We start from the raw sequence: 12,229 nt of genomic DNA, 5'->3' as shown, positions 1-12,229 counted from the left end.
ATAATTGATACACATCTGTCACTTCTCACTCATCTTTTTCATGAATAGAACTGGAAAGCCTCATATGCTTGATGAGAATTGTATGAGATCATGTTCTAAAAGGTCTGTGATCTGACACTTCTGTTCTTTGAGATGTGTTTGTGACAGAGAGTATGCATTCTGATTGACTGGTTTTGCATTCTCTGTGTCAATCTCATGTACAAATCCTTGTTCTGGTGATAATTCTGATGAAAAATCTGTTCAAAAGATCTTTCTATACTTCTTCAGAAGCTTCTTCATATGCTTGTCCTTCTGCATATCTTTTATCTTGATTTTCTTCACTTTCAGATCCTGTATAATATACAGAATGCTTTCAGATGAGGTCTTGCAAATCATTCTCTTTGCTTATTAATGTATAAGCAGATTTAACTCTTCTATATCAGAGGCATGAAATGTCCTTCTCATATCAGTTAATAGAATTGTATGAACTGTTTTCTTTCTATCAGTCAACTGTATGTGATATGTACATCATTGAATCTGCAGATTAAATCTTTGAAATCAATTAAGTCTGAGAATAAGATTGTATTTCACATTCTGCAGCTCTTACACTCAAATGTAGCAAGATCATTCTCTGAAGTGTAAGAAAACTCTTACTTTTGCAGGTGATATTAAATATCAGTTATCAGATAATCTTATACATCAGAGATTCTTCACTCAGCAGACTTCTTTCAATCTTCAGATTATATAATTATCAATATATTATATAGAAGCTTCTATGTTCACTAACACTTTTACAGTTATCTCTCAATTCTTACTCAAGTGTCTCTTATACATTAACATTTCAGGTCTTAAGACATTGAGATGAGTATTCACTTCATCATTCTCACTCACATCTTATTCAGAAGCCTGCTTCTTCTTTACATTCATAGAATTCAGAGAATTATCTAATACAAGCATCTCTTTCATTTTGAAGACTTTTCATAGAATATCAGTGAGTGTCTTCAAGCTCACTGATTCTGCTAGTTTTTTAACTCTCTTACTTCTCTTAACTGTATACATTGAGTGCAATCTTTTGCATCATGATTTTGACATTCACAGTTAAAGCAAGCTCAATACTTGGAATATCAAGATTTTCATCTAGAGAATCTCTTTTTCAGAGAATTCAGTGCTTTAGTGATGATATTCAGATCTAGATTCATTGTATCTGAGTGTATAACTTGTGTTGTAGAAGTCTGATTATCTGTTCTTCACTGAGATATACTCAATTGCAGTATTTTCTGTTATAATTGACTTACTTATTTCTGTACAATGAGAATATTATATGCTTCTTTCATCATATCTGATTGTGAGGTTAAGTATTTTTATTCTGCTCTTAACTCAGATATAAGATCATGAATAAAGATCTGTAAACAGAAAGATGTTGAAAGTTCTTCATTCAATGTGAGATAGTATAAGCTGAAGTGTGTGAAGTATGATATAAGATCACTTACTTATAGACTGACCGTGTGACCGTGTCTGGGACCAGGACCAGATTTTTTGATAGTCTCATTACCAATTCAACTGATCTCATTACATGGTTTTAACATTAGATAGTAGTCTCATACTGTTTCAGTGGGACTTACTGTCTACTCTTGTCACATTTTTCAAATGAGATCATGATTTCCACTTCTCAATTTAAATTATTTTTATTGCTTTAAATGACTTTAAATCTCATTTGAGTATTACCAAAAAGTGTTACTTTTTAAAAAATTAAAAATAGTCTAAAAAAAACCTTAAAATGTCTAAAAATAGTAACTTTATGCCAAGAATGAGACTAAATGAGATCAAATGAGACCACTTTCTCATTTTTTTCAAGTCATGATTCCATTTTAAGATCTGATATATAGTCACTTTACCTGTTTTTTTGATAGCCAGTCCCAGCGGGATTCACGCCAAGAAATGTATGAGATCAGATCAAATGAGATCAAATGTGAAATTCATGATTCTGACAGTCAGTCTACTTACTTATCTACACTCAGTGAAGTGTTTGTAACACTTATCTTATACATTCACTTTCTCAAAGTTGTATAAGATTCATTTGAAAAACTCATTTCATGTTTATAAGAATGAATATCACTCTAAGTCTGTGAGATTCATCTTTTTATCAGTTATTTATAATAACTTCACTTTTCTATGTAGAAACACAGCAGATCTTAAGACTTGTTAAAATTCTGTTAACTGTCTATCTATGAGTTCATATTCAATCTGATAATATAATTGTATCTGACTTAGTCAGCTGATTGCAGCATCATTTTTTCAGTCACTATTAAAGCTTAGTAACTTCAGCAGATTTTCTGACTTGATATATTTCATACTCAGATTCTCATTCTGCACAGCAGTCTTCAATAATGTGTACACTTCTGAAGAGATTATGAATAATTGTGATAAGATCTTCAGATTCAGTGTAGTTATCTATCTATTGTAAGAAATCCCGCTTCTCGCGGATTCTTTACCTCTATTCCTATCTCTTGCGTAATCAATAGGGCTAGCGGCCCTTGACTACACACAACTATATAGACTGGAGTTCATGAATACTATTCATAACTCAGCTTGAATGCTATTATACATTTGATCTCTACATTTTATCTTTCTATTGTGAATACTTCTAGTAGTTAATAGTACATATCACATCAAGCTGTAAACACCTGAATAATCATCTGTAAGCACTTATTCTTACATTTCAAGCTCAGTCAGTCAGCAATCACTTATTATAACTGAAAGAACTAGAAACTTGTATACTTCAATCCCTGCAAACTCTACTGCAGGCACTCAGAAGCAGTCACTCAAATCATAAATAATCTCTGTAAAAGAAGTCTCAGAGAACTTATTAATTACTCATGAGACATCATTCTCTACATATGTGACAGAGAAATTCTTCAAACTCATGAATAAATCAATCTTAGTGAAGAACATTCTTGAGCATCTCTTACAGAATCAAGCTATTTTTCTACAAGAAATGCTTACTATCTGTAAACACTCTTAAACCAAGTCTCTAGACATGATCTTCAGAGATATCTGTGAACTGAAAAGAAACTTTCTTAAGCTGTAATCACTTAAAGTCACTTATCAAATCACAATCTATAAAAGCTTTTATAAGTTTGTATTTGAAATTGACTTATAAGCCTGACTATGTAACATGAAAGATGAAGAAGCTATTATCTATATAATAACAGATCTCTATTACACTGAAGTCAAGAACTGATTGAATTATCTAGAGAATAATTATAAGAGATTTCACTGATCTGTTCTCAAGACCTATCTAGAGAATAAGTTGAGAGACTTTATAAGTCAGATAGAGAATATCTGAGTTATAATCATTAATATTAGAAAAAGAGGTGAGAAATCTGATGAAGACTACTTACAACACTTTATAAAATTATGATATGAATTAAGATCTGTGAAAACAGAGCTCTGAAACAAGATCTGAATGATGATATTTATAAAGAAGCTGAATAAAGATATGCAGAATAAGCTCATTAAGCAAGACTCTAAGCTCTTGACTCTGAAGAAACTGATGAATCTCATTCATCACTTACAGATCACTGTGAGAGTCACAGACTTATAAAGAGCAGATCACTGACTGGCTCTGTAAAGGTCAGAATAACAGAGAATAGATTTATTAGAAAAAGATGATAAGATATAGAGAGATTTGTATCTGACTACTGAGCAGAGAGAGAGAGCTTTACAAGCTTCTGTAAACAGAGTGTATAACAGAGAGATTAAGAAAAAGAAACTCTGCTTCATCTGTTCTAAATCAGAACATCTCTGTGCAAACTGTCTGAATAAATTAAAATAGAAATTTGAGAAGTCATAGACAGAGTCAGCAACAGTCTTCTTAAGAGTCTTGAAGCTGACATCTGAATCTGTTACTTCTCTGATGAAAATACTTACTTATAAAGAGAGATTACACTGCAGTACTACTGCTCTGTAAGTATAAAAAGTATTAATGAACTCAGAATCTCAGGTCACTATAATGTCTCTAAAGCTCACAGAGTGAATGAGCTGAAAGATAAAGACTGAGAATCTGCTCTTATAATAAGCAGAATGTGAGAACTCAGATCTGAGAGCTGAGAGACTTATAAGAGTCATCTTTAAATTACAAGATCTCTCTGAAATCTGAAGAAGATTTACAGAAACTGTGATTATTACAGATATCACAGATGATATATACTTAAGACTTGTATAACTTTAAAGACATAATTTATACATAGCTGTCTGTGAGTCAGATTTATACTTCTGATCAGTGTTAACAGACTTACTTACAGAGATAGAATCAGTTAATACTGCAGAGTTGATTAGAGAAGATAAACTTATCTATATAATAAGTTTATAAGTGTCTGAGAATCTTACAGTCATGAAAACTGAGCTTCAAATATCAGAGAAATACTGAGATCTTACAGAGATATTCAGCTCAGTAAAGACAGCTAAGCTTCTCTCTCACTGTGAGAAGAATCTGATAATAGATTTAATAGAAGAGTAGAAATTCTTCTGAGAATCAATCTATAAGCTCTCTCACTATCAACCGCTCCACCACGAACTCGCTCGATTTTTCGAATAAGAACCCGCCGATAGATCCATCGAAAAGCCCTCGATCATACGAGCACTTTGACCCCATCGCCGACCGCATACCCCGTGTGGTGGTGGAGTTATCCAGCCAAACGTGAACCGGACGTTGTTCGAAGCTCCTGTGTGGGATTATCCCCCGTTCTCCCCTACCACACCACAACCCCGGGCCAGAGTGCCATACAAATTGTAAGGTGAAGTGACCTAGCCATATGCACCAATCTTCTCGATTTTGGAAGACCCCCGACCTGTAGTTGTGGAGATATCCGAGGAGCGACCTCCGCGAAAACCCTGTCCATCTTTGATGTTCCAAAACACCAACGCCAAGTCTCACCCTCGTACCGCCCTTCCCAATCTGGCCCATCCCCGGCAGAAAAATACAAAAAGATACCTCGGCGATAATATCAAGCACATAATCAACGGACTCTTCTGAAGTGCAACCTCCACGGTCCGCCGCCAGTGTATCTAGACTTCAACACCAAGTCTCACCCCTGTACTACCCCTCTCAATCTGGCCCATCCCCAGCAGAACGATACAAAAAGATACCTCGGCAACAGTATTCAATACATAACCAGTGGACAACGAGTCAACAGCACATCAACAACTATAAAATCAGTATACCCCAAGGTCTGACTGAGCCTTTGATCCCTGCACAGTGAGATATATTAAATCTAGTTTTAATACCTCAATATTCAATAGATTCTGCAAGGGATTGAGAACAGCAACACTAGGTTTCTATTGAATTTGAGAATTAACTCTATATTGATATAATCATTGACAAAGTCTTCTATTTTGAGATATAAATAACCAGTTCCTCTACATCCCGCTGGCAATATTTATATTATCATATAGAAACAGACTTATATTCTCTATAATATCAAGACCCTGAAGAGGGAAAGTCTTGGTAGGGGGTATACAGTAGTGCATATCTTAGCAGTTTCTATCTCATTCTTCTGCAGCAGTTAATGCAAAAAAAAAAAGATCTTAGAAATAGTTTTTTACTTCTCTTGAAAAAGTAAGGTGTTTTTCTCTGGGTTTTACACAATATTCTTACAAAGAATTAAAAACAGAGTTGTTTTCTGTCATAATTTCATATTCTTTTAAGTAAGAATTACTATTTCAGTGGCTGAAGAGCTTTCATTAATACTTAATTCTTTTTTACACTCTTTATTAACTGATTTGAGTTGCACACTTGTTGTGTGAGGAGAATTGGATGATTTAGAATAAAATTGAATAGTTTTAATCAATTTCTCTGCAAAAAATTGATTTATTTTTGTCAGTTTTTCTCTCAAAAACTGTCATATCATCTGATTTATTATCAATTGATATCATACTTTTCCTCACTGTATCCCAAGAAAGAGATTGTAAAGATTTTATTGATTTATCTTAAAAATCAATTTTAGTTTATTAGATTCTCTTCAAAAATCTAACCTAGTTACTGAACTAGTGTGAAAAAAATCAGGTGTTTTATACACAAAAGTCTTTTATTCTTCTTTTGAAACAGTCTGACCAACTTTTCAATTGAAAACAGACTTAGAAATATCTCAATTGAAACAGTCTGACCAACTTTTCATTGAGTGAAAACAATGAGTTCAAAAATACACTCAGTTGATGTGGAAAAAGATGCTTTCTCAAATGCTATTCCTGAGATTGAAATTCTGAAGAGAAGAAAGAAAGAAGAAATAGAGAAACAACAAGTTCTTGAAATACAGGAACTTGAAAAAGCAAGCAAGATTCTTGGAAAGCAGTGTCTGAGTGAGATGAATGAAGAAGTTCTGTTAATTCTTCATGCTCAGGCCAGACAACTACAGGAGGTGATCAAGTTCAAACTTGGAATCTCAAACACAGTTCAAAAAACCTTGAAAATTCCTAGTACAATCACTGACTCTTCATCTTACTCTTTTTCTTCCTTTCTTCCTACTCCTTCTTCTTCTTTGAATCAGAAGAAAACATATGCTCAAGCAGCTGAATCTGCTGTCTCTAAACCTGCTGTCTCAAAACCTGCTCAAAATCCTGAGAAAACTGAGAAGAATACTGCTCATGCCTCTATTCATGGAAAAGTGGAAAAGAAAATGCAAAAAGAGAAAAACTTCCAAATCTCTAGAAATAGAAGACTCATTCTCAAAGTCTCAAACCAGGACATTCTGCAAAGAAACAAGCTAAACTCAAATCTCATTTTCAGAATCAGAAATGAAATTAATCAGCAGTTCTTTTCTCAGTTGATGACTGATATTGAAGTTCAAAAACCAGTTATAGCTTCAATTGAGCCATCATTCTTTGGAAACTCTATTATTCTGACTACAATGCCTGAATTCAGTGCTGAATTCCTTATTCAGAATGAGAATCTCTGGAAGTCAGCAGTAGAATCATTGCTAAACACAACAATTCTATCTGAAAGAGATGAAAAGTGGGGCAAATTCATTCTTCATGATATTCCAGTTGAAATTTTTGACTGTGAAGAAGGAATGCTACTTCTCAAAAATGAATTGGAAGAATACAACTCCATTCAACTGAGAAAGGAGCCTGTATGGCTAAATTCAATTGAGTTCAGACAAAGCAGGAGAAATGCCTCTGTTCTAGTATATACAAAAACCCTTGAACAGTCAAAGATCTCTGAAGTAAGAGTAGCAGGTTTGAAAATGAGAGTTCATGAATACAAAGACTCAAGAGTGAATCTCAAAGCTCAAACACAGTGTTCAAACTGTCAAAGATATGGACACTTTGCAATCTCATGTTTTAGAGACTCAAAATGTGCATTCTGTGCCAGAGATCACAAAACTAGTGAGCATAAATGTGAAACATGCTCAAAAAGAGGTGAAATTTGTCAACATACTCTGCTTAAGTGCTCTAATTGTAAAGAAAAACATGCATCTAGCTCTAAAGAATGTATGTTTGCTCCTAGAACTCAAAAGAACTGGAGAAAAGATGAAGCTCAAAGTCAATCTAGAACTGAAGAGAAGAGTCAAGCCAGTAAACTCACAACTGCAAGCTCAAAAAGAAGAAACTCTCAATTATCTAAGTCTTCAAACTCCAATTCTCCAGCAAAATGTAAACAGAATTTGAATCCTCAAACTCCTGTTAAGATTAGAGAATTGAGAAATGACTCTGGTGATAAACTAGATATAATGCAAGCAGTTGAGATTCCTACTTTTCAGAACAGTTATAATCTACTATCTGATGATAGTGATTAGATTCTTCTCTACTCTCTTTTAGTATGAATATACAACAAAAACAACAAAAAAAGTTTAAAAACTCTTCAAAAATCACATTTATTCAAAATAATGTGGATAGAAACTCAAATTGCATTTATTCTTGTCTTCAAATTGCATTTGAACAAAAAGTTGATTTTGTACTGCTTCAGGAGCCGAATTTTGATGCTGAGCAAAAATATGTCATTTCTCATTCAAGCTACTACTGCTTTTTACCTCAAAAGTCTGAGATAAAGTCAAGAGTAGTGATCTATGGAAGAAAGAGATCAAGATATCAATTTAATCTAAGATTTGATATCATGTCTGACCCTGATATTCTGGTGGGTGATATTATAGATAAAGAAAATGAGTTTGATACTATACAGCTCATAAATATCTATAATGAAAAGTCATTGAAGGAAAATAACAATATCTGGACAATTGATAGAGGATTTCTGAACATAACTCCATCAAGAAACTCTATAATTGCAGGAGATTTCAATGCACATCATCCCTGGTGGAATTCAGAATGCAAGAGAGCAGTGAGAGCTGATAATCTGGTTGAATGGACCTTTGAGCATTCAATAGATTTGGTTAATAAGTCTGATCAACAAACATTCTTTAGAAAAGGCATGAAACAGAAGTCTATTATAGATCTAACATTCATGTCACAAAATCTAATGGAAAGAAGACTTGTAAACTGGTTTATTGATTCAAATGAGACATCAGGATCAGGTCATGAGATTATTCAATTTGATATTGAACTGAGTGAAAAACAAATGAGTGAAAATCCTCTTCTCTCTAATCAGTATAACTTTGAAAAAGCTGATTGGAAAGCAGTTGAAGAAAGCATAAAACTGTTAAAATCTGAAAGACAGAATGAGCTATATTGGAATTCTGGTCAAGATATCTCAAATGAAATGCTTGAGAATAGAGTGAAGCTTATTACATCTATCATTCTAACAAGTGTTAGAGATAATATTCCAAAAAGAAAATCTTCTGAGTATTCAAAACCTTGGTGGAATGAGAATATCTCATCTAAAAGAAAAGAATTAGCTACTGCTAGAAGAGATTGGAAGAATGATATAATATCTGATGAAGAGTTCAAAACTGTCAGAAATGAATATTTTTCAGATATTAAAAGAGCTAAAACAGACTGCTGGAATAAATTTCTTGAAGAAGCACAAGGGAAGGAAGTTTTTAAAGCTTTTAACTATACTAAAACAAGAAGTGTAGCAAAACTTCCAGCTCTAGAATATGAGTTTCAGAATGAATCATATACAGCAAACTCTTTTGAGGAAAAATGTCAAGCTTTCATGAGAATTCTCTTTCAGAACTCACCAGATTCAGATTCAGATTCAGAGGAAGAGAATATATCACTTCTCAACTACATTGATGAAAATGACTGGGAATGGCCTGATCTTACACAAGATGAATTAGAGTCAGCTATCTTCTCAAGTTCTGTTAAAACTGCTGCAGGTCCAGATTCAATTAATCACTTGATTATTCAAAATACATATTCCTACTTAAAGAATGAATATTTTGAGCTCTTTTTCAATCTCTTGAAAAATGGATATCATCCTGAATGCTGGAGAGAAGCCACTGGAGTGATTCTTGCAAAACCTAATAGAAAAACTTCAATTCCTAAGTCATATAGAGTAATATCTCTATTGAACTGTTTAGGAAAGGTTTTAGAAAAGATAATAGCTACTCGACTATCTTTTATAAGCTCTATAGATGATTCTCTTTTATTCAGTGAACAAATGGGAGGTAGAAAACAGTGTTCTGCAATTGACACTGTTCTCTCAGTTGTTCATGATATTCAAATAGCAAAGCATGAGGGTCTGGTCTCAACTGCAGTTTTTATTGATATAAAAGGAGCGTTTGATCATGTTTCAAAGTCAAAGTTAATTCAGACATTGAAGATATTAAAACTGCCTCTTTCCCTAATAAAATGGGTTAACTGTTTTATGTCTAAAAGAATTATACAACTCTTCTTTGATGGAATGAAACAAGACAAGACTGAGATAAAAATAGGAGTACCACAGGGGTCTCCAATCTCACCCATTTTATTTGCAATATACACTGCATATCTATTCAAAAATAGAAATATGAGAATAGTGCGATCTCCGAGTTATGTGGATGATATTGGTCTAGTCTACAGCTCAAAAACTATCAAAGAGAATTTGAAAGTAATTGAAGAAGCTGCAAAGGAAATCTTTGTTAGAGCAGATATCAATCAAATTCAATTTGATATGGATAAAACTGAGTTAATTCATTTCTTTCCTAGATTCAATGAGAAAGAACTATCTCTAACTCTTTTAAATAGAGAGATTAAACCCAGTGTAAATGTCAAATGGTTAGGAGTATGGTTAAACTCCAAGTTGAATTTTAAATATCACATTCAACAAAGAACTGTCAAGGCAGAAAGACTATTGAACAACATAATCAGACTATCAAATACAGAGAGGGGTCTATCCTTCCAGGCTATGAGACAGTTATATATAGCCTGTATTACATCAGTAGCTGATTATGGAGTTCAAGTTTGGTGGAATAATCAAGGGAATTTCACTGAACTCTTTCAAAGTCTGCAAAACAGAGCCTTGAGAAGAATTCTGGGAGCATTTAAATCATCTCCTATTAAAGCAATGGAAATTGAAGCTTCAATTCCTCCTCCTACTATTAGATTTGAAAAGGCCTGTATGAACTATGCTCTGAGAGTTGTAAAGATGAGCTCAAATCATATAATCAGAGAAAGAGTCTCTTCTTCATTTCCACCAATTAACTCTGGAAATGAACTGGATTGGAATAGATTTCTTGATTGGAATGAAAATAATTCTTCAAAGAAAATGCCTTCTCAACTGTACAGACTATGCTCTCTGATTAAAAATCAATTTTCTTCTTTAAATGTTGAAAAAGTTGATCATGAGAAGTTATCTCCCTGGAGAAAAAAGCTTGAATCTCTTATAGACTTACAAATAAGTGAACTATCAAAAGAGAAAGAATATGAACAGCATTTGAAGAGAATTTCTACAATCAATATAAAAGACTCTATTCTGATTTATTCAGATGGCTCAAAAAATGAGAACTTGAACAGATTGGGCGCAGGCATTGCTTATACTGAAGATAATATTAATTTTATCTCAGATTTCTGGAATCTAGGCTCTGAATGTGAAGTCTTTGATGCTGAACTATTTGCAATAGTGAAAGCTTTCAAACTCATTGAAATAAAATCTCATAAAAGAGGAAATTGTTTGAAAGAGGCATGGATATTCTCTGATAGTCAAGCTGCTTTAAAAAGACTTAGAAATAGTCAGATTCATAATGGTCAAATGAATCTTGAACTGATCTTAAACTCTGTTTTAAAAATTCAAGAGAGAAGAACATCAAAGCTGAGAATTCATCTGCACTGGGTTCCTGCTCATATGAATATTCATGGCAATGAATTGGCTGATTCAGCTGCAAAAAAGGGTGCAGAATTAAGCAGATCTATTCAAAAAATTGTGTCCTGGTCTTTTATAAAGAGAAAAATAAAAGAATCTTGTTTAGACAAGTGGAATGAAAGCTGGCAGAAACAAAAGAAGAGTATACATTATTCAAGATTTGAAACAAAACCCAAGTGGAAATCTTGTTCAATTAAATGTAAAAAGAAAATATTCTCATCTATAATACAGCTGAAACTAGGACATGGCTATTTCAAATCTTATATACAAAGATTTGATGATAGATTTGACTCAATAGAATGCTCATTCTGCAATACAAATGAGAATCCTGAGCATATTATAATGCACTGTGCATTATACAATAGTCTCAGAGCCAGATTGAAAGAGAAGTATGATCTAAATCAATTAAATATGAGATTCTTATTCTCAACTGAGACAGGAATTAAATACTTAATAGACTTTCTATCAGAAACTCAAGCAGCTACAAGAAAATGGCTAAATTCAGAATTATCTGAATATGAAGAGGAGGAAATCAATCAGATATAGTCTGTTAAAACAGCTATACACTCTCTTTTAAGAATTTGTTTTGTTATAGTCTCTCTTTACTTTTTCTTTTTCTGTATCTTTTTCTTTCAATTTCTTTCTATCTATCTATTTAATGTGTCTATCTTTGAGACTGTGTTCTTTCTCTCTTTTCTTTTGTCATGATATTGTCAAATGGTTACAAAGTATCAAAAGAGGTTAAAACACTGCAATTTGTAAACAGTTTTTGTATTCTGGGCTGGAATTTTCTGATTTTGCATATCTGAAATTGATGAATGTACAATAGTTAACTTTACAGACATAGAAAAAACCCTGAGAACTAAAGTTCTCAGGTAGATGTCATAGTCTCTGACTGCATACATCTATAATTGAAGAATAATAATAATAATAATAATAAGCTCTCTCACTATGAGACAGAGATCTTACAGATCTATGTGAAGAAGAATCTGAAGAATAGCTTTATTCAATCTTCAC

General features: G+C 33.1%; 2 protein-coding genes across 2 annotated transcripts; one reads left to right on the top strand and one right to left on the bottom strand.

The window, feature by feature from the left end:
- Positions 1 to 4,513: 4,513 nt before the first annotated feature.
- Positions 4,514 to 4,945, bottom strand: BDCG_16448 (uncharacterized protein; the record flags this gene model as incomplete). The annotated part of the gene is made up of 1 exon (XM_045425679.1): positions 4,514 to 4,945. One exon carries the CDS (start codon positions 4,943 to 4,945, stop codon positions 4,514 to 4,516), a length of 432 nt encoding a protein of 143 aa, XP_045279794.1.
- A 1,222-nt stretch (positions 4,946 to 6,167) lies between these two features.
- BDCG_16447 (uncharacterized protein) lies at positions 6,168 to 7,772 on the top strand (the record flags this gene model as incomplete). Its single annotated transcript, XM_045425678.1, has 5 exons — positions 6,168 to 6,395; positions 6,525 to 7,106; positions 7,185 to 7,212; positions 7,322 to 7,467; positions 7,638 to 7,772. 5 exons carry the CDS (start codon positions 6,168 to 6,170, stop codon positions 7,770 to 7,772), a joined length of 1,119 nt encoding a protein of 372 aa, XP_045279793.1.
- Between the last annotated feature and the right edge of the window lie 4,457 nt (positions 7,773 to 12,229).

The sequence above is a fragment of the Blastomyces dermatitidis genome (genome assembly GCF_000003525.1).
Source record: "Blastomyces dermatitidis ER-3 genomic scaffold supercont1.2, whole genome shotgun sequence".
NCBI classification, from domain to species: Eukaryota; Fungi; Ascomycota; class Eurotiomycetes; order Onygenales; family Ajellomycetaceae; genus Blastomyces; species Blastomyces dermatitidis.
This window is presented reverse-complemented; position numbering and strand designations above follow the sequence as displayed.